We start from the raw sequence: 21895 nt of genomic DNA on the forward strand, positions 1-21895 counted from the left end.
ACTAACACATTTCTGCAAGTATAACTGAAGGGTTCTTAGCCATCTCCAGGAACTTCTAGCTGAACGTCAGCTGTTGTCTTAACATTTAAAGCAATAACAGTAAAAAACTGAACAATACTCAGGTTAGCAATATTTTCCATTATGTTTTTCATTAATTAAATCTGGGGATATTAGATGTATGAAGAGCCATTCTTGTGAGTAAAACCTTTCCTTTCCCCTTCTGCAAATGTGAGGACAAGAAAAAAGATATTTGCTTTAAGCTCTGAATTATGTGCTGCTAAGACCAAGATTATTTTCTTCCTTCTCCACATCTAGCAAATTATTTGCTGTTCTAGCAGACAGCGGTTCTGCAGACCAAAGAGACATGCTGTAAAGGTGTTCAAGGATATCAAGTTCAAAAGACACTGATTGTTTTTTGTTTGTTTGTTTTAGGTGTCTGTGTTTGCACTGTAGTTTACATTTCTATTAAGAACAAAGAACATTAAACATACTGAAAATCTGTATGTACAAATTCAAGACAAATTAAATAGCTGTGATCAATATGAACATCTTTGCGTTCCAATTGAACAGCTCGAAACGTTTTAACGTATTAAGCTTTCCTGCCATCCATGTGAAGCGTGTAGTTGTCTCCATTTCACGAATGAGGAAGACAACAGAGAAAGATGAGGTGATTCACAGCATCTCAGAATCAGCCAGCTCCACAAGCCAGGACTCGTATTTCCAGGCCTCCATGTGAAACCACCTAAATGTGCTTTTCTCCCTGCCCAACAGACTAGAAGGTTTTCCTTCCTTCAAAATGCTCTTTAAAAGTGAAGCTATCTTAAATGGAAGAAAGGTCCTCCTCCAAACAGGCAATCAATCACCTTTTGTCTTCATGTCCTTTGAAAATACATGGCATGCACGAGCCTAAGGAATTGAACCACAACGCTTGTCTAGGACAGCTATTGAAGAAAATTCTTTTATCATCGTGTTTATGAAAATCATGTGGCACTAATTTAAGACAGCTACAACTAAACAGATTTTTTTCTGTTAAGCATCAAAATTAACAGACTTTGATAAACGTTTTAAATATCACTATTATCCTTTTAAACAGCAATTGCATGTAGAAGTGGCTAAGTAGAAGCACTTAGTTGATTCAAAGTCACTACAGTTTTAAAGATATTGTTACATTTCATTTGTAAATTTCCAAAATAAAAACTCAGTTATCTGAGATTACCATGTGTCACAAATAATTATCGACCACCACCAGTGAGCTCCCAGTCTGCTAACCCTGCACTCAGCAGCACACACCCTGGCTCAGCCAGAAACCTCCTGGCCCACCAGAAGTGTAGGAGACAGGCAGCACTGAGCTCCCACTGGATCCATGACTGAAAGTTTTAATTCTGCCTTTTTTAACAGAAGAAAATCAATATTTTGATTTGGAAAATGCACGTTTGGAAAATAATTTCTGTAGAATACTTTAAAAACATTTCTAGGAATGAGCCAGCATAACAGGGGTGCATTTTTGTTTTTATGCTAAATGAAACGTTTTTGATCACTGCAGTGTGAAGTTTTTTTTGCATTGTAGGATTTCCCATTTTCAGTCTTAACATGGATGCTTGAAAGAATTCAGGTTGGTCTAAACATGCTGTTTTGGGAGTAAGTCAAAACAAACAAGAATTTCATTTTAAACTCCCACGTAACAAGATACAGAAAATTTGTATATTTGTTAGACATAGCCTACTTTTTATGTAGATTTTTATACTAATCATTTACTGCTTCTAAAGAGGGTTTCTCTCATGGAGTCAAAAGCAAAATATAATCTGTGCTTGAAATATCTCAACAACATCTGTACATTTTCCACCCCTGAGAAAATAATCCATTTCATTTGGACTATTCCCTCACAGGAGCCAAACTGGTTTTCATTTTTCCCTTATTTACATGTACTGTGTTAGAAATACAACCTAACACCTGGCTCTCTCATGTCAATGGAAAAAATGCGGGGCTAACAGACAAAGAACCAGTATGAGGATGGGCACATAGCAGCCCATGTCTTTACAGGGGGCTGCACTCCAAGGGAACGAGAAAGCCAGAAAGTCCATTTCCCAGTACAAGGTACTCACTGGAAAGCTCTCCGACAGACACTGGCTGTGCTCACCACCGCTTAAAGCAGTCCTGGAGTTCACGATTTTCTTCCTCTGAGCCCAACAGCAAAGCCCCATTGATTTGTAGGCCAGTCTCGTTAGAACACATTAGTTCTGATTACAGGTTTCCTATGGTAACTAACTACAAAGAGCTCAAAGTCAGGTATAAAACTCTTTCTTACTTGCCTTCTTGAACCAGTAACTTGGTTTATAAGTTTTGGGTTCCAATTTAGTCATCAAAATGTTTTTAAAAATAAGTTCTAAACCACCCCCCGTAGAAGTACTCAAACAGCAAAAAGCCTACCAAAACATAAAAACCTACCAAACCAACAATCTGGCTCTAGCTGCAAATTTAACTGGGAAAAACGAAGTCTTGCAAGAAATAATGTTACTTTCATGCATTTTAAACTTAGTAAGCAAGTTGTGGAAAGGTAAATGGAGAACAACCTCAACACGAAATAAAAACGGGTCAGAGGATACATTCCACAATGGACAAAAATGGTTCATCTTTTATGGCTTACAACACAATGATCTGATTACCGAATGATAGAAGAAAGATGCAGTTTTACTTAATAAAATTTTGTATGGCAAACTAAAGGCAGATTTCAAGATAAAAGACCAAATTAATTTATTGAATTGTCTCTTTAAATGAGTTGTCTCTTTAAACACAAGTATTTGTATTAAACCACCCCATGTCCCAAAGCATATTCACAGGGAAAAAAGGATCATTGACTTATAGCTTTTCATAAAAGCATCATTCATTATTACACAACATTAACTGTTGTAAAAAAAAAAAAAGCAGAACAAAACACAAAACTACTATAATCAAATGTCTAAAGTAGGTTTTGATTAAAAAATGTAAATCCTTCACAACAGGAATGAAGAGGGATGCCCTTCAGAAGAGCCATTTCATTCTTAAAGTAATTTCACCTTTGGCAAAAGATTAGCAGTTCCAATTATGCCGTCTGTGAATAAGGTGAGATAGATTACAAGCACACAGGCTTTCCTTCTATTTGAATATTTAATTACGTAGGCACATAAAGACTCATTCATGTATTTTTAAAGTGTTCTAGAAGTTGTTTCAGAGAATTTCTTTCTTCAAAAACTAATACCACACACCCCCACGTGTGCTCAATAGGGAAATACCAATTGTGCCTAGACATTTTTGGGGAAAAGGGGGTGGTGGGAGGGGCTATTCCCTAAGCAGCACTGAAAATAGGTATTCATTTATAAAAATGTATAAGCATACCTTCTGGCCAAGAAACAGACTTTTTGTGGACAGGACTGTGAAACCATCTGCAGGAGTTCCCTCTGTTGTACTGTCAGCACTGGCTGATTTGCTCACTTCTCCCTGCTTCTTCTTCCAAAAATGTAGTTAATTAGTTAACTCAAGACTAAGAGAAAAACACTGTTTAATAACACTGAGATATGTGACATGCCATAAATGCTTACCAGGCAATAAAATGCCAGTACAGAAACTGGCATTTGGATTTTATCCTTAAGTCTAAAGTAACTGCTAACAGCTGAAGGAATCAATAACAAAATTGACCTCAAAGTCTGAATATCTCTATATGTGCTTTTCTTGCCTACGATAGTACGCTATTTATGGGACAGTTGTCTTAAGTGTTGAAGGAAAAATACAAACAACGACAAATTTTTAACAGCTTTGTAACGACTTGTGTGCAAAAAAACCCAACCAAACAAAACCCCCTACATATCTATGTGTGGGCAGACGCTCATTCTAAGGTTAAAACTGGCTTGTCAGTGCAAATTTTGTCCCTCTGCGAAGGGAGGTGATTACAGGTTTCCCAAACATTTTTAGAAATACGGTTTTGAAATCTGTCTGACCTTAGAGCCAGCGTCAGAAGAATACTTCTACTTTCTACCTGCCTAACAATAAGAAAGAGTGAACAATTTTCTGTCTTGTTTAACCTGATCACTTTCCTTTATCTCCAGTAAAACTGTAGAGGGGGAGTCCCCTCAATCATTATTATTTTATTTATTTTTTAACTGAAGTAAAATGATAGGCTTCAGGAATGCATTGATTTACTGAATAAAAATAAAAACATTTTGAAAAAGATGCATCATGAAGATAGTGAATTGACTGTTGCAGTTATCAACTCAAGTGATGCCAAAAATAATTTTCGATAAAACTACTACTTGTGATTTCATATAAATATTTGTTACCTCACCAATATCTATGCTGAAGCTAAAAGCACACCTGAATCACTAAGCAAGCCAATGTTATCCTACTGTTCCTTTCCAAAGTATATAAACTAAATCTGTGGCAGACCAACTGAGATGACTGATGCAAAGGTATGTTGGTGCTTCTAAGAGCTGAAGCCATGCTTTACTTTACATAATTGTTTTCAAAATTAGATTTTCAGGGGTCCTATTTCAGTTCCCCTGGAATTTACTGTTAGCTGAATACCAATATATTAAGCAGACAATACAGTTTATTGTATTGTATGGAAGAAAAACAGAACCCCACAACAGACTTCCTGCTTTTGTAATCAAGCAGGAAAAAAAATCCAGATTTAGGAAAATTATTAGTGCTTGGTTATTAGAAACACTGAACCTGAGATGTCAGCTACTAGGTGTTCTAAAAGGGAAAATTAAATTCAACAGTTCAAAAAACCGAGTGAAACAATCAGAAGTCTCCAAGTAAACAATAATAGAGACATACAGGATGAATATAGAAGCTTTGTTTGAAGGCAACATTTTCAAATGCACCATCAATTTCAGGTAAAATATATGTACTTTTCTTCCTACTTTCATAACCTACTGCTTTACAATAGTTTTGCAGAAGGAATTATCCTTCACTACACATGCACGAATTAGAAAGATTCTCTACTCCTACAAACTGAAACTAAAAATGGAAAAAAGGCAGTTAAATGTTCTTCCTAGCTTTCTAGCATAAGAAAAATCACATTTTGGTCCTCTTGTTCTCTCACCTCCACACTTCCTTTTGAATTAGTTTAATTTCTTCCTCAGAGTTAAAAACACCAAGTCTAAACACTGAGGAGTCTTGCCTGGCTTGCCTGCCTGTCCTGCAGACCTGTGCTACTTCTTCCACCTACCCTAGGGACTGGGCAGCACTCCTCCTTCGGCATTTGCTTGTGCTGCTACTGAAATCCCTGAACTACCCCACATGATGCTCTCTACAGCTACTATAACCGAGTTTGTGTTTCAAATAAACTGATTACTCTACCTTGGATTTCCTTGCCCCTTTCTTGCCACCTGTTTTCTTTGATACAGTTTTTTTCTGTGATGGAGACTTTGCCTTCTTTGCTGGAGGTGGAGTGATGATGGCTTCCAGTTTTCCTTTTGACCCCCGCTTCTTTGCCAACAGCTCTGGGTGAATATTGGGTAACACTCCACCACTGGCTATGGTGACCCCTTTCAATAGCTAATAAAAAATAAAAGTTGTAGATGACAAATTCCAGCATTTACTCACCAAGAAACAGAAAATGGCATTTACTGCAAATTTTGTAGATTGTCATGAGTTCTAACCAATTATTGTATGTTTCTCAACATACGTCTTTGAAGAGAGACATGAAACGTGAAATATCAGAAAAAGTTGATAATGTAATAAGGTGTAACTGTAAAGGGAATATATATTCCTCTTGCACATATGCTTGTTACTGTGAACGTCACTTGGGCTCACACAAGAGCTGTTTCTTCATTAAGCTGTGAAGCTATGCAATGAAGACTTACCCAGCTACTAGAAAGCAGGCTGCCCTGCAATGCCCTCATGTCTGTGGCTGGGGCTGCCCTGTTTTTTGAGGGACGGGGCCCCGAAGTCCATGGTACAGGACTGCAATATGTACCATGCTGTGGGCAACACAGTATTACGTCTCTGTTGCTGAATTTTCTTGAGCGGGCATTTTTTTAAAACAGAAATCAGTTCTTAGTAAAAGAAACTTCAAATGGAGGGTAACATTTATACAAATCTCTATACCTGTAAGTCTTTCTTCAAAAAAATCTTTATGTAGTTGAAGAAAAGCAGATCAATACTCAAAAGTGTGCAGTTCATTCAAGCCTTTAAAAGCAGAGGTGAAATAAATCATGTTCTGCATTTAAAACCACTTTAATCCATTTTTTTAAACATCTAATTGGGACTAATTCAGTATTAGGAAGGATACAAACGGTGATATCAAAGTCCCTCAGGTATTCCCACCTTCTGATTCACATTTACTGCTCCCTGCTCCCCAACCACAACCCACTGAGGCTCTGAGCTTACAAGAGAATGATGAACGGAAAGTATTAGCAATTTTCAGACAGAAGGAGGATGGTTTGGGGATTTTTTTTTCCTGCTCCATCATGATGCACAGGGTTGGAAAAAGTGTCTTTTTAGGTGTATTTTTACAGCACCTCACACAAAGAGACATTAATCCTGGCCAGTGCCTCTGGCTGCCACCACAACACTGTAATAATAATGCCTGAATTATTTTTTGGCTAAGTCAGACATCTTGAAATTTGTAAAGGACACAGTCTTCCAAGAGTTCCAGAGCTTTTAATTCTGTGGTTGTCATGACAGACTTCAGTAGGAATGGGATAGGTCCCACTGAGTCCTAAACTGGTTAAGGGGGAGACAAAAACCAACCAAAAAGTATGCACAAGATTTCCACCACTTCTCTACAGAGCTTATAACAATGTTCCAGTCTTTAACAGAAGTGGCTGTAATTGTGCAAGCAAATGTCACACTAGAGCTCCCTTGCATTTTCACACATCTTAAGTGTCCTGAAATACATAATTAAGCTGACTGCTCTAGTTAGCTACATAGCGAGTGTGCTAGTGAGTGAATGAGCTGTTTCCTGGTGGGCTGTTCAATAAGCAGAGGTCTTGAATTACAATTCAGCTATATGGAAAGACAATTTAAAAAGCCCTGAAGGAAATCCTGGCCCTCACACAGTGGGGTTTTTTCTTACCTGATTTAATTCTTCATCATTTGCTACAGCCAACAGGATGTGTCTAGGAGTGACTCGACCCTTCTTGTTGTCCCTTGCTGCATTTCCAGCCAATTCCAGAATTTCCGCTGGGAAAAAAAAAAAAAAAAAAAGAGTAAGCCCCTTTTAATTACATTGTGATCATTAAGAAAAATCAGTATGTGTCATTTAGCATCCAAGCAAAAAAGATATCTGAATCATATATGTTACTCCTGACTGCCACAAAATACCGTCAATGAGCCATCTAACCCTAAAATTTTCATTTGCTTTTCTGTGTATAATTGCTGAAGGCAGAATGTGCACCTGAAGATCTGTGGTCTAAACTATATATAATGTTTATATAATATATATTTGTCCCTTTAAAGCCTTTCCTCTAGATTCTTGACTTCTCAGTGTTCTTCTCAAGATTATTGCGTGTTTATTTCCTGCAATCCCCCTTCTACAAGGGGAAAGAGTACTAGATGTACAAAAGCTACAGTTTTTTCCTCAAACCTGTCACAAATGTGACTTCTGGCTTGCATTGCTTCCACTTTTTTGTTACTGGAGAAGCTCCTGTTTTCAGTTCCTTCTTTGTAACATTATAGAAGCGACGTCCAAGTTAGGGTACTAAAAATACAAACTCCGTTGCTACACTGACTTAATGATTTTCTGTCTCTGAGAAGATGTCCAGAAAAGGTAATTGATAAGTCATGCTTGTTTGCTCCTAGTAAATCATCCTTTTAGAAAAAAATTCCACTCCTGACAAATTATGTTTAACAGGTGTGCATATGACAACTGTTACTGAATTAGAAAAGATTAACTTGCTCTCCTGTAAGGATCCGTGAAGTGCAAGGCTGGAGCTTTACCTGCTAACTTATCTGTCTTCAATTCAACAAGCCTTAGGCAAAGACCAAAATTAATTACAAGGAAGTCTGGGGAACAATAAACAAAGATGGCATATGTTTCTCTGACTTTGCAATTACATGCTATTGGTGTCTCCATTATGCAAAACCTTTTAATCCTCTGCATTTTGGTATCCTACCTTCTGTAAACCTGTAAACTTTTGGAGAAAAAGAGAAAAAAAGAAATGAAAATGTCCCCATATATATATATATATATATATATATATAAATAAATATATATGTAGGACATGAAAATGTTAAAATTTAACATCAGAACTAGTGTATGAAATTGGTTTCACATTTAACAACTGACTACACCATGAAAGCCCTACCACAAGCTTGCTTTAGAGGCAAATAGAGTAAATTAAGACAGTAATCTTGAAGATTGAAGATCTTGAAGATCTTCAGTTCTTCTTCTTGAAGATCTTGGCCTAGAACCAAAGGCCACATCGCCACATGCCTTTACTGCAACACACAGTAAATCTTCAGCAGTACTAGCACAGACTATGGCTTCTCGTTAGACTGAATTTAACATGATTCACCAATTATTTTTCATTGTAAGTCCTACAATAAGCTAGTTATGACACCTACTGTAAAACTTCCAGCTGCTTCTGGATGCTCTGCAGTTGAGTTTCATGGTAGGCCTTCGATATTTTTGTGTTCTTTAAAGCGCACAGTTTACTGTATTACAGGGCAAGACAGAATACAAAACTAAGCCCCCAGAAGTAACTCTTATAACGTTTCATGCTGACAAGAATTACTTTATTTTTAAAGCGGGATTAACAGGGTAAGGTCAACCTGACTACGCTTTCCACACCTCCAAAGAACAGAATTAAGCTGGCATAATCCTTCTCACGTACTTCTTACAAGCCGCAGCTCAGACATTTGAGGTCTAGCTTGCATTTGGCAGAGCACACAGCTGCCTGTAGTGACAGAAGACATTCAGAATCACATTCAGAAGACCCGTGTCACATTCAGAAGGACAAGCTGTGCTCTGGGGTACACCCCGCACATCCCCACTGACCTCAGGAAGCTTCTGTGTCACCGCAATAACATCTCCACCTCTCCAGCGCAGGACTTGTTTTGTTTGCATCTCAGACTTTATTGCTGGCTGCGAAGCAGGGGAAGGATTTGCCACAAACAGCAGCCCACTTTGCAGTTTACCCCTGCTTCCCCCACCTCCGCTTCTTTACTGCGTCAGGCAGGGCTGAACAGTCGGGCCGTGTTATTCTCTGCAACCGATCAGCATAACTATGCAGACAGGTCATTTCGTAACTAAAGGGCCTAAGAAAGTGTTACGCCTGTAAAGCACAGAGGAATGTTTTATTTGTTCCTCATAAAACTAAAATGTCTGCCCTGTACAGTGGAGAACTGTTCTTCTAAGTGCTAAGCCCTCTTCCTTGGACAGGAAACTCATTTTGAAATTACAGTTTTCTAATGGTCCTTTAGGGAAGTTGAGGTACCCCACTTCCTCTGCAGGAACAGAACGCTTTGCACTGGTGTCGAGGACCACAAAAGAGGAGCTTTGGGAGAGGAGGAGGGCACGGAGGGGGGAATTTTTCCTCTGGCCTTCTCCTCACAGCTCTCCAACAATAACCGAGCACTGCTGGGGCGTGCAGAGAGCAGCAAAACTACGCCAGGTGAACAAATCTGGCCAAAGGGGGACCCTCAAAGGGGCTGACACCAATACAGGCAGCAATATTTTGATTTATCACTGACAGAAACAAAACTGACCCAAACCCAGCAGATCGGAGCGCTTATAAATGCTGGAAATGAAGACTTTCTGGATCCGGATGGGATCCGAACTACTCGGCTGGAGAGAACGTGCGGCCAACTTTCCTTTCACATCTGTTTTACGCTACTTCAGCTTGAAGGGTTTAAATGGTGTTTCAGCCATGTTTGAAACCAATCTTAAATTAGATGAAAATCTAGCTTGCTCTGTAAGGGAGAATCAACTTTTCAGAATAATCTGTCTGGATTTAGGCGTGTAGCTGAAAGAGGAGAAGGTGGAAAAAGGTATTTAAAATTGAGATTGGACCTGAATTCTCTGGTCAGACCCTTCTTTGGGGCAGCTTTGGAAGTTCCCTTCTACCAGGTTCAAAGCTTTGAGTCAAGAAAGAGTTGTTTCCTTAAAGGTCATCTTCCAACACTGGGAAGAAGTGTGCAGCATCCCTGGACAGAGAGCATCATTAGACTGGGACACAGGCAGTCAAATGGAGAGCCTAATGCATTGATTTTTTTTTCCTCTCTCTCTCTATATTTAATACTGTAGCAAGTTTAATGATTTAATTACATCTAAGTTTGTGATTTATAAACACAAACCAATTTAAGTCTGTCTGAATATGTAAACAAGTAAATATCAATTTACGAGAATTCACAACAAATTGATATTCAAAATTCAACTCATGCAACTGAACAAAGTTGAGATAGAAAGCTTTGCTTTTGTCAAAGTAAAAAAGTCTTAAGAGCTTCCATGACGTCAGGATTCACTTGGCACGTACACATCCAGCCAGAAGACCAAAACAACATAATTTTTAAAAAATGAGGGCTCACAAAAAGGATGCAAGTAAGTTGTATAATGTCTATTCCACTCCTTCCATATATTTACTCCACACTAGGGAATAATTATACCACCACCACTCAAGCAAGAGGCAGCTATAAGACACTTTACAGAAGATTCTTTTTAACGTGTTTTTTATATTTGAAGAAAATAAAAACATATTTCAATATTATAAGCTTTTGTAAGTCCATTTCTTTGATTTTTACTTATTGAAATCTCAGGTTAACTAGAAGAGATACTCTTCATGTTTGACTTACAAATGACTTTTTCTGTGCTATTAAGTATATTTCAAAAAAGCAGAACAATATGTATTGCTTTAACTGCAAATATAAGAAAAAGTTGAGTGAAAAGCTGTGGAAAGCATATAATTAGGAAAGAAATAACTAAGTAGGAATGTAATGTCAGCATGTGATAGATTCCCATATGAATTACTTCTACATTGCAAGCAAGTATAAACACACTAGTCGGATTCAAAATACACAATTATAGTTAATATTTTTCTTTTCCATCTTTAAAAGAAATGGTTAAAGTGGGAAGAAAATCTTATGTTAGGAAATTTTCTCTTAAAAATTAACGTATACAAAATTGTCATTTATATCAAATGAAAAAATCCTTTGCAACGTTTGGAACTAGGCAAATGGATATTGGTAACCAAAACTGGTCTAAGCCTGTTCTCAGCACTTGAGCATTTTTTTTTCTCCTGAGCTGTTTAAAATTCAGTTAAACATTTTAAAAGGAGAAAAGAAAACAGGTTGTGTATCTCTGTACTGAAGCGTGAGATAAGACCACAGGAAAAGCTGTTCAAGCCATTTCCTACTCAAACATAAGCAAGAAGTGTTAGAAGTCTCCATAGTTACCTCATCCTAAAGCAAATTTCCAGAACAGGTTCCTCATCCTTTACTTGGAGACTTCTCTCCTCTGATCATCTCTTGGACATCCCACAAAGTTCCCAGTTCCACTATCTGTATTTGCCTATTTCACAGTGGTACTGCTGTGCCTTGAGTACCATTGCTTTGGTGTTTCACAACACTTGCAGATTTTGGGACAAGAACTCAACAATGAGGTTAAAATAAAGCAAATTACTATTAGACATAAATAAAGCAGGCACAGTACGAACTGCAGACCTATATGGAAACAAAAGTAAATGCATTCTTCTCCTACTTATATAGAATACACCAGTTCGTTCATCCTAATTTTCAAAGTATTACTGGTCATTACTGACTAAAAAGCTTAAATGACAAAGCCTTCAGCTTAGCACGCATTGTAGGCTGTATTACTTCCTAAATGTAAATGCTCAATTCAATCTGGTCTGAGTTCATCCCAAAATTATTATTTTATTTTTTTTTTGGTTTACGTCTCGAGCTAAAACACCGCTGTTTGCATCGAATCCCTTTGTCCACCTTTTCTTCTGGGAGATGAAATCATAGCTTTGAAAATTAAGCTCTTAACAACTAACAGGTGACGTGTTGACACAAAGCCAATTTCTGAACACAAAAGTTCCAACAAGGAACAAGTCCGGGGTTTCTAAAAAATTTTGAAGCCTCTCCTCAAAATAAAATTGAGAGCAATATCCAGAAATGAAAGCAAAACGAATGTTGATACAATTCCATTGAGAAAATGTGCATTTACTACAAAGCCAGCTACATGACAAGGAGTCTGTTTATTGTACTTTAAATTAATCATCCTTCCATCAGCGTTTTATTGACTTCAGAATCATTTTACATGATTCCGGAAGGTTTTAACCCAATCAACCCCAATCAACCAAGATTGTTAAGAGTTTCCTGCATTCTTCTCTCTGTGTATTCCACCCAATCCCACTGGAATCTGCAGTCCTAACAGTGAAGGCAGAATCATTTAATAACACTTTCCCTCGTATGCATTCCAGTAAAAGAGTTCTCAGCCTCGGTTCAAAGTCATGGAAATTTGATGCAGTGAAAATCAATTCAAGAAATTTTACTGCTTTGAACAAGCCTTGATGAAACCTCAATTCTCAACAGAGCAATCATTCTCTTAGGATGCGATAAAAAAAATCACTTCAGTTTTTAGTCTCTGAGCTGTATCAAAACTAGGCCCCTCGAAGGAGAAACTGTTAACTTTGCCAAGTTATTGTAAGTTTTGCTTTTCTGTGAGGCAGATGACAGACTGCTGTTTACATAAAATCCAAGTTCAGGCCACAAAAGCCACTTCCACTTAGAGCCTTCTGATCTGACTCACACTTCTTTTGAGCTCTTTTCTCATTTCCACACTTTAATACAATCTGTTACTTTTTTCTTTTTTCTTTTTTTGGTAGGAGATCTAAAGCTATTTAGCTTCCTAATTTTTTAAAAAAATTCTTGGTTAAATATTGATCTGTAAAATGTATGAGTTCACTTTTTGATGAAACTTGAAAATGAACCTAAATCTCAAATGAACTTAAATCTCAAATGTTATTTATTATAACAGTCACACTGAGTACTAATTTAAAAAGTGATAGCCTATTTCTTCTCCACTGACTTAAAGAATCCTATCCAACTCAAATTAACCCTTTTGTTTCTGTGGAGTTTCCTCTACCCAGCATTTTACACTTTGCTGTTACTCCTAACAGTTTACATATGTTTTAGAAAGACACTCAAACATGATTAATTTAACTGCTGCCAGACGTCACTTGATCAAATGCAGCACGTATGCTCTGGTCTGGCTGTTACAGAGTGCAGGAGACTACTGATGTCTTCAGACTTGGTCCTCGCTTAGTCTCTGACCTTTGCAGGCACATGTTAGGAATCTGCATATCCAAACGTTAAAGTGGCAGCTGACAATCATCTACTGACACTCGGTGAACATTAATAATGTTATTAAGCAAAGAAAAGGAGGAGAGGACTTCATATTGAAATTCTGGATTTTACTCAAGTGACTCCAAACCCTGGGCAGAGGAGAGGAATGGTTCCGTATAGCAAGGGTGTGTGCAGCCATGCCCACGTAAAGAGAAGAAAAGCATCCAAGTCACTGTCAAGGGCTCTACAAAACAACGAGCTGACGCAATCCATATATGCTGTGCTCTCGTTTTTTGCAGTGTAGTCATTTCAACAAGATCTGGCAGATGGTGATAATGGTTGTATTAGACACCGCCTCTGACAGCAGAGGAAGTAGGTTTCCAAATTTATTATCGAAAATACTACGACTCATTAAATTGTTGTCGCTAAGTCCTTCCGCCACTCCAAGTCTTTGCTTTTTGTACCAAGATGGCAATGGAAGTCATAATAAATACATGTATCTGCACACAAATAAAACTTATTATTTAGAAGAAAAAGAGTTACAAGTATTTTTGTAGAGGAGAGACTATACAGAATATTCAACTTTTTTTTTTTTTTTAAATCTATGCCTGGAGAATATATCGTGTAAAATGTTCCATTACTTTGGGTGTTCAAGGGTAGTCTAATCTAGCTATAATTTCATCAGAGCAAAAAAATGCATCTAACCTGATAACCTGTCCCCTGCCAGTGCCTAACTGCAGATTCTTCAGAGGACTAAAGGAAAAGGCAAACTTAAAATGCTGTTTTTTAAGAACTCTACCAGACATCTGCAGCTTAGGGGCTTCTGAAGCTAGAAATGCTATCTTCATGTGTATCCCCCAATGGAATTTATTTTGATGGATGTGTCTAATTGTTTTCTGCAACCATTCAAATTTCTGGAATCCATAACATCTTGCAACAACAAGCCTCACTACATCACAGACATTTTTGTAATTTGGAGGAAAAGTACCTCCTGTTTATTTAAAAAATACTCTCTTTCACTGCAGAACCCCTAAATTTATTTCTTCCCCGAGGAAGTTTATGTCAAGGACAGAGCATTTCGTCTGACTGCACCTAGCAATCTATATGGAATTTCATCCCTGAAAGAAAATTAGGGATAAATACAGTGTGGAAAAGACCACTGAAGACCCAAGGCAAACACAATGTGACCAGAGTTCAGGCACTCTTATATAATCCCTACAGAAAAAAATATTAAAAAAAAAAGCATTCTTACAATACTTGATGAAAGAACCTCTAAACTTTGAAAAAAGCTGAGGAAAAAAACTAGCTCTTACCTGTGATGTCACAAAAAAAACAGCTCTGACATATTCAAGTGAAAATTAATATTACTCTTTTAAACTCTCCATCAAAGTTTATAAAAGTCTGCCGCTATACATAGCTGAAAACCTGTTTCATAGCCCTGAGCCAGGATCCCTTCAAATTGTGAACTCCCATATAAATTCCAACCCTGCAGATTAGCTGCTTGCAACTGAACCGCTGTTATATGCCACGGACATTCAAGAACACAAAATAATAGCACTCGTTCTGAGGACAGAATAAAAAAACGTATCATGAACTAATGAAAGCATTTACATGCATGGCTGTAATGTCTAAAAGGTTAGAAACACCACGTGTATTTTATTTCAGTGTGCTATTACTGCTAATTTCTCGCAGCAATATCCTGTATTACTTCATGTGTTCTACAAGGTGGGGTTAACAAGGATTTCATGTCAGAGAAGGAAGGCCAGAAGGAATGACCAACGATGCTATCAGCTCTCTTGTCTAACGGGACGATGGCAGTTAACCCCTGTTCTTTCCACTGAAATTGTAATACACATTTCTTAGAAGACAAATCCAACATACATTTTAAAATTGCCTACAACAGAATGAATTTATCAATGGTAAAGTACAGCTTTTAAATTACATATTTCATTTCTCATCTAGTATTAGGCCCATTTCAACCCTCACACGGAATTTCTGTTGGGGTGTTCTTCAGTCTAGCAGGAATTTTCTGCAACACCCTTTCCCCTTATACACTTTTGAACAATGACTGCACCGCTATTAAATTGAACAGTAACTTATAGTTGGAACTTAGGCAAATAAAGAGATGTAATATTACTAGAGTAGAGAGAAAATATATAATTCTATATCTAAGAATATTAAAATATAACTTGAATTTAACAGTTATCAATGGGATAAAGTTATTCATGATCAAGATGTAAAAACAAAAAAGCCCCAACAACCCTAACCTACCATTGTGTACGTTATCTCAATATGACACATCACAATGCAAATTTTGATATTTACCCTTCTGAAATAAATATCTATACTGGCTAATCAGTATGTATTGTGAGGGCTTTTGTTATGTAAAAATGCTTTCAGTTATCGTTTCTCATCAAACCTGATCTGTGAGGCTTGGAGAATACAGTGGGACCCTGACCTGGCAAGTCATTTTGTGTAAACTCAGCTTCTGTAACTAGAAGAGCCAGTGAAATTTGTGAGACTACAAGTTAAGACAGGCACATGCTTAAGTGTTTACAGGGCTGGAGCCAAGGGAAGTCTTATCAGTGAAAGAAAACTCCTCATTTACATACATCTGAAGCAGACTAATTCATGCCTTTATTAGTTCAGAAAGAAAGTTAGCCGCTCAAATGATAACAGTGCAAAGTTTTAAATCTAAAGTGGCATTTCTTAAAAGCATAGCTGTGAATCCCACCTCTGTTAAGAAAATGACTCAAGCCTTATGTAAAAGAGGAATTTTACAAAGGAGCTTTCTATAACGGTATTTTTCAAAGGTCTCTGCGACCCTGCTGTATTTTAGGCCCAGTATTAATCCATGTTAAAAACACCCTGCATCTGAAGAGGTAGTTTCATGCTTGCTTAAATAGAGCATGGGTCCTACAAGCCCCTTAATTTACTTTAAACCTCTTCTGGGACACAGTTTGTGGCACAACACTGTAATAGGGATTAGCGTTTCTAAAGCTGCCTGTTTAAATAGAAGAAATGTATCCTGGTAGTGAATACATTTCAACTGTATCAAATAGATACTGTCAATTAATTCCCTTCTTAAATTTCATTACTCCCTAAAGACCACTATAATGTTGTCTCAAAATGCCTGGAACTTCAATCTGCTTTTAACCTGATGTCTTGTTTTTTAGTGTGGCCCTCTGAGCTACCCCTCCGCCTCAAAGCAGTTCAGCTTTACTTCTGCTTTGACAAACAGGGCAAATCATTGTTTTCCTCTGTGACCCTGTAAAAATGTTCAGCAGCGAGCAGAACACGAGAGGTGAACAGCAGTTCAAGCTGATTAGCTTGCACGTTGGAAAGTGAGCATCTGAAGCGAGCAGTTAAACTTACTGCATTCGGGAAGGACTTTCATTTTGCAGCCAATCAGCAGCTGGCCTAAGAAAGTTTTCCACATCGAAAATTAATCAAGATGAAAATGCATCGAACTGAGCTCCAGCACATGAACCTCCATTAAAGGATTCTGGTGACATCAGAAAGCCTGAAAACAAAAACTCGGGTAAGCACCAGAATGCCTCAGACACAATTCTAACCCTGGGTCCGAAAAGGTGTTTAGTTTACATTTTGACAAAATACATGATCAACAATACACAATGGGCAATAAAATCCCACTGGAAAAAAAGTCTAATGGAGAAAACAGACATTTTTCTCCTACCTTACTTCAGTAAGTACAGAACAAGTATAAATCAAAGTCTTATTTCTTCTGTATTTCTGTTCTCCTGCTGTTTTATAAACTTCTCCTTCTCCTTATTTGCTATGACATTTTGGCAAATGAAAATTATTTACAGCATAGAGAAAGCGACTGGGGGCAGGGGGAGCAGAAATCGCTTGCAGGCCTGGTTCTCGCTACCTCTAAATATACTCAAGAGAATCTTTTTTTCCAAGGGCAAACGAGTGTCTTTTAGTAAGTGAGTTTGGACTATGCTGTAACCTCTGCAAGCTATAGATCTGAAGGAAAGATAACTGTTTACTTGTAGGGCTGGATCAGTTCTGCCAAATAAAAACCATACAACATCATCAGAGCAGCTGCAATGCCCCAAATGAAGTCTGACCTCTTGACTGACTCAGTATTGTATTTGATATTAACTGATATGCACTGATATGCACTACTTTGCAGAGAAAATAAGGAGTGGATGTAGTTTTCCAAACTACACCTATGGGGAGATATACGAGCAATGAACAATTGTAAGGAAAGTACCACAATAAGGAAAGACGACAGAAGGAACTAGTAACACTGAACTTCTTGCCAGTTTAAGCTAGTTAATAATGCTTAAGACTAGTTCTGTAGCATAAGCAGAAACTAGTCAATTATTCTGACTATGTCGTCTCTCTACAAGATAGGCAGCACTGTATGAACTGTCACTGCCAAGAAGAAATAAGAACCATACATTTTAGTTCATCACCCACACTATTCCTCCGGAGTAAAGAAAGGAAGTATGTCCACTTGCTTCAATGCCGGTACAACACAAATATGCATGGCACAGCAAACATGAAAAGTTTTTAGTTCACAGCAACTGAAGCAGCCAAACTAATTTGCGTGCTAAAACAGCACACATTCCTTCTCTTGGAGCTATACAGTACACAAACGTGCTAACAAAAGCATGAGGAGAACACAAATATAGTTTGAAAAGCACTTTGTTGAGCAGAGACTGAAGAAGGGCTTAAAGTCCAAACAGACCCACACACTACAAGAAGTTACCGAGTGTGTATTTTCACTTTTTGATGAATAGCAGTGTATATATGGTAACAGGAAGTTACCTTCAAAGTAAGAAGCAGATAAAGTCATACCCACAGATGGATCCAGAACAGAACTGTAAGTCTGAACAGCTGGAAGCGTTATAAAAGTTCAAATCCCAAGCTGAATCAAAAAAAATCCCAGATCTGAGCACATTATGGCCTAATTTCAGATTTACATTCAGAGTTAAACTTTCGCACAGGCCAGCGAAATTTAGCACCTCATCTTCTAAAGGATTAAAGCCAGTGCCATATTCCGTACACACATGAACTAGTTTTCAAACCTTAGGTTTCTTCCTATTAGGTCACGTTTCTGTCATTTCCCTTCCCAGTCTTTTCTAAAGATCTTCTTTCCTGCAACTGCTTTTGATATTTTATGTTTCTCCTCTCCTTCCTGGATGCACAGGATTGCTTTTTTGATTTAGCCAGTTTATTATACCACTTTGCATGGTCTCATTTCTATTAGGTCACATTCCTCCTTTTATTTTGAAAAGGTTCAAACGCTTTCATTTAGCCTCAGATCAGGTGCTGACATGAGCATCTTTGAAAACTCTCCCATAAAGAAGTAAAGATTTCTCTGGTTTCCTGAAATAATAATCGCCAAGAAGTTAAAAAATAAAATAACACCACACAGAAGAAAAATCTCTAGAGCATCCCATTTCCAGGAAGTATTTCTGAATCATACTGAAAATGATGAGTTACTTGAAGTTCAGAAAATATACTCATTATTAAAGGTTAATAGATTATGCTATATAGAGTGTAAAAGACTTAAAGAACGGTGGAAAAAAGCCACCAGACTGAAACAGTCATAAAACAAAACTATTACTAACTCGATAAGGAAAAAGAGTGTTTATGTTTTTGAGATGCATCTATGTATAAAATGAAAGAAAATCCTGAAATGCAGGATCCTAGGACTATCTACCTAACCTTTTTTTTTTTTTGGGGGGGGGGAGGGAACAGCAATACGAAAACCTTAAAAGTGTTCTGAAGGAGAAGAAAGGAGGTACTTTCCGCCCATAGCTTTCCTCCCTCTTCCCCCTCGCCCCTTTTTCTATTTCCTGACAGAGTGATGGGTATGAATTTATTTATTTTAAATCTCAACCAGTTTCCAAGGATGCATGGCAGTTAAAGAAACACCTCTATTTCCCCAGCCTATTCTCTGCTGCCTAAACTATCACTGCTTGAGAAAACCTTTAAATCAAAGAGTTAACCAATAACATGTGCTGCTCATTAGCAGTGCCTTGAGCTCACCTGTACTGTTCTGTTTCTTTAAAAGGGCAGCATTCAAAGCCCCATTCACCCCAAGAAGCATTTTATTTGAGTTGTTATTGCTCTAAGCAGGAACCTAGCTGAAGGAAATGTTAATTTTTAAGGCCATCTATGAAGTTTAAAAGCATTCTTTTAAAGAAAAGGCTCAAATAAATAAAACCATGAGCACGAACAAGTGAAGAAAAAAGTCTGATGGCTTAGAAAATTCAATAATGTAATATAAATACCTTACAGAAATCAAGCACTCTTAATTTTTCTCTGATGTTACCAATCTTCATCTTTAGGGTTGGAAGCTTTATAGAAAACAAGCCTATTTCTATCCTTCATTGTCAATATATACTATGAGGCGTATCTAAAATTGCCTTAAATGTGTATGATCATAGCTGTCAGACTCAGGTCACATGTTATATATACTACATGCTTTGCTCAGATCAAAGTAAAAAAAAAAACCCACAACTGATTACAGCTTAAAGACCACTATCCCCTGAAACACTTGCATCTGTTGCAACCAGAACACTGAAATAAGCAAATGCACTGTACACAGAACTTCTTTATGAGACATGAGATCCAATACAAGCTTTTTTTGGTAGTCATGCTAATAGAACCCGTCTCCCAACACTCACCCATTTAGCACTTGTGCATTTTGCTAAATCCCTAGCTTACAGGTACATGTTTGCAAGTCAGTCTGGCCATGTGAATGCAACCTGAATTGATCCTTCATTCTTGTCCATTTTATTCCGAAAAAAAAATGGTACTGCAAAAAGTCCGTATGTTGATGCTATTGCAGTTGGGGTTCATTTTCCTTCAGAAGACTACTTTATACGCTGTTTTGTGGGGTAAATTTGCAATGTCATAAGTCTTGTATGAGCAAAGAATTGCTATGTAATGCTCTTTACTTGCATATCTTGTTAAGTATGTCTTTGGACAAAGCACTTTCTTCTACTGAATTTTCTTTCTAAACAGAGGACAAAATACTTTCAGCCTCCAAGACGGCATTGTTAAGATGGGATAATCATTTAAGGTGTTCTCATTCTGTTGTGAAGAGAGAAACAGAAAAATGACTACAAGCAAAAGCAATTAAGCTATGCTGATCTGTGGCAGATGAACAGTGTGCATTTACACACAGACCCCATCAAACTGCAAAGGGCCTACATAGTCTCAAAAATAATCTGTAAATTGAGGAAAAATGCTTAAACACCACTGTAAGCAACCTGAGCCCTGTGTAAACACTGAAAAGCTCTCTATTTAAAAGGAACGTATTCCCGTATCAACGATTATAACCCAAACAAAGCCACGAGGCACAAAATCAGAGCAGGAAGGGGACTGCAACACTAAAGGCCTAGTCCATACTTAATGTCAGTAAGAATCCTTCTGACTGCCTATGTGGAAAAGAGTGTTTACAACAGGTCAAAGCAAATCAACTACTGCAATGCACAAAAGCCATCAAAACTCTGAGGCAGGGGTAGCTGTACCTTGGTTTTGACTAAGATGCACGAACAACATGGCACTTAAGTCAGCGGTAACTTTTTATTTAGTCGTCTATAAATCAAAGGATCTGTTAGTGCTTTTCCATTAGCATAGTGTGCAAATTCAGTTTATGTTATTTCTTTAACTTTTGCTATTTTCACATTGTTCTGCAAAACCTACCAGTCAGATATTCCAGTACAGCAGCCATGTACACTGGAGCACCTACACCAATTCTGTACTTCGGGTGGCCTTTCTTAATATAACGCAGCATTCTTCCAACAGGGAATATGACCCCAGCCTTTGCAGAGCGCGAAGTCTTGGTTGACTTCTTTTTCCCACCCCTGCTGGACATTTTGGCTGTGTTGGGTCTGGAACAACACTATATATTAGGGAAAAGAAAAAGATAAAAGGTTATCAATAAGGAATACAATATTTAAATGATTTCAAGCGGTAATCAGAGAAGCAGCTTCATATAAATTGGCTTTGGAATTACTTTTCTGAAATTCCTAACGTGTTAAAACTGGCACCATTAGTGGAGCAAAGTGTGATAACCACCTAAGATGTAAAACAGAACTTTAGCATGAAAGCAGAGGATGCTTTCTGCAGGGAGAACTGTCATGAATCTCTGCTCTCCTGGAAAAACTGTTGATTTGGCATTTGAACATCCACGGTAGGACTGTTATACTCATGAATAATTATGTTCCCAACTAGGAAACCATATCCACACTAAGACTCTTGTACATTTTATCTTCCTTACAAAACACAAATTTTCAGGACTGTGTGGATTTACAGAACACAGACCCATGCATGGTAAACTACATCTCCTGTAAACTAAAGGTGTGTTTTAGAAAGACCTGAAATGAACCCCTTGAGATTCGAACCTACCAGCATCCAGCTATCTCCATGCTGAAGTTAATCAGATTCCTAGATGGCATGTTGCAGCAGTACGACCTTCTGTCTGCTATCTTTCCCTAATATAACAGTAGTCTAAACACCCAGCAGCTATCTGACAACTGCATCTCAGTTTATCTCTGTGAAGAAACCTGCTGCTGATACAGCTGTCAAATATTTTTTTCTCTCTTTGATTTCTGCTCAGGCTGTAAAATAGAAGCTGGCACAC

The 21895-nt window shown here is 37.7% G+C and overlaps 1 protein-coding gene across 20 annotated transcripts in view; it reads right to left on the reverse strand.

Moving 5' to 3' along the window:
- The window catches only part of LOC121077764 (core histone macro-H2A.1), a 46249-nt gene that overhangs the window by 16778 nt on the left and 7576 nt on the right, over positions 1–21895 (reverse strand). For 9 of the 20 annotated variants that reach the window (XR_005824293.1, XR_005824292.1, XR_005824294.1 and 6 more), the window contains 4 exons: positions 20956–21156; positions 7055–7161; positions 5335–5532; positions 3373–3483 (listed from right to left, as the gene is read on the reverse strand). Coding sequence is in view for 15 of the 20 variants with exons in the window: in XM_040573245.1 (XP_040429179.1) it covers positions 3373–3483; positions 5335–5532; positions 7055–7161; positions 20956–21127 (588 nt within the window). In the remaining 5 variants the exon portion in view is untranslated. Of the gene's footprint in view, positions 1–3372; positions 3484–5334; positions 5533–7054; positions 7162–16638; positions 16731–20955; positions 21157–21895 lie in introns of those variants that run through there. The other 11 variants (XM_040573247.1, XM_040573244.1, XM_040573249.1 and 8 more) reach the window with 6 other exon arrangements.

The sequence above is a fragment of the Cygnus olor genome, chromosome 14 (genome assembly GCF_009769625.2).
Source record: "Cygnus olor isolate bCygOlo1 chromosome 14, bCygOlo1.pri.v2, whole genome shotgun sequence".
Classification (NCBI taxonomy): Eukaryota; Metazoa; Chordata; class Aves; order Anseriformes; family Anatidae; genus Cygnus; species Cygnus olor.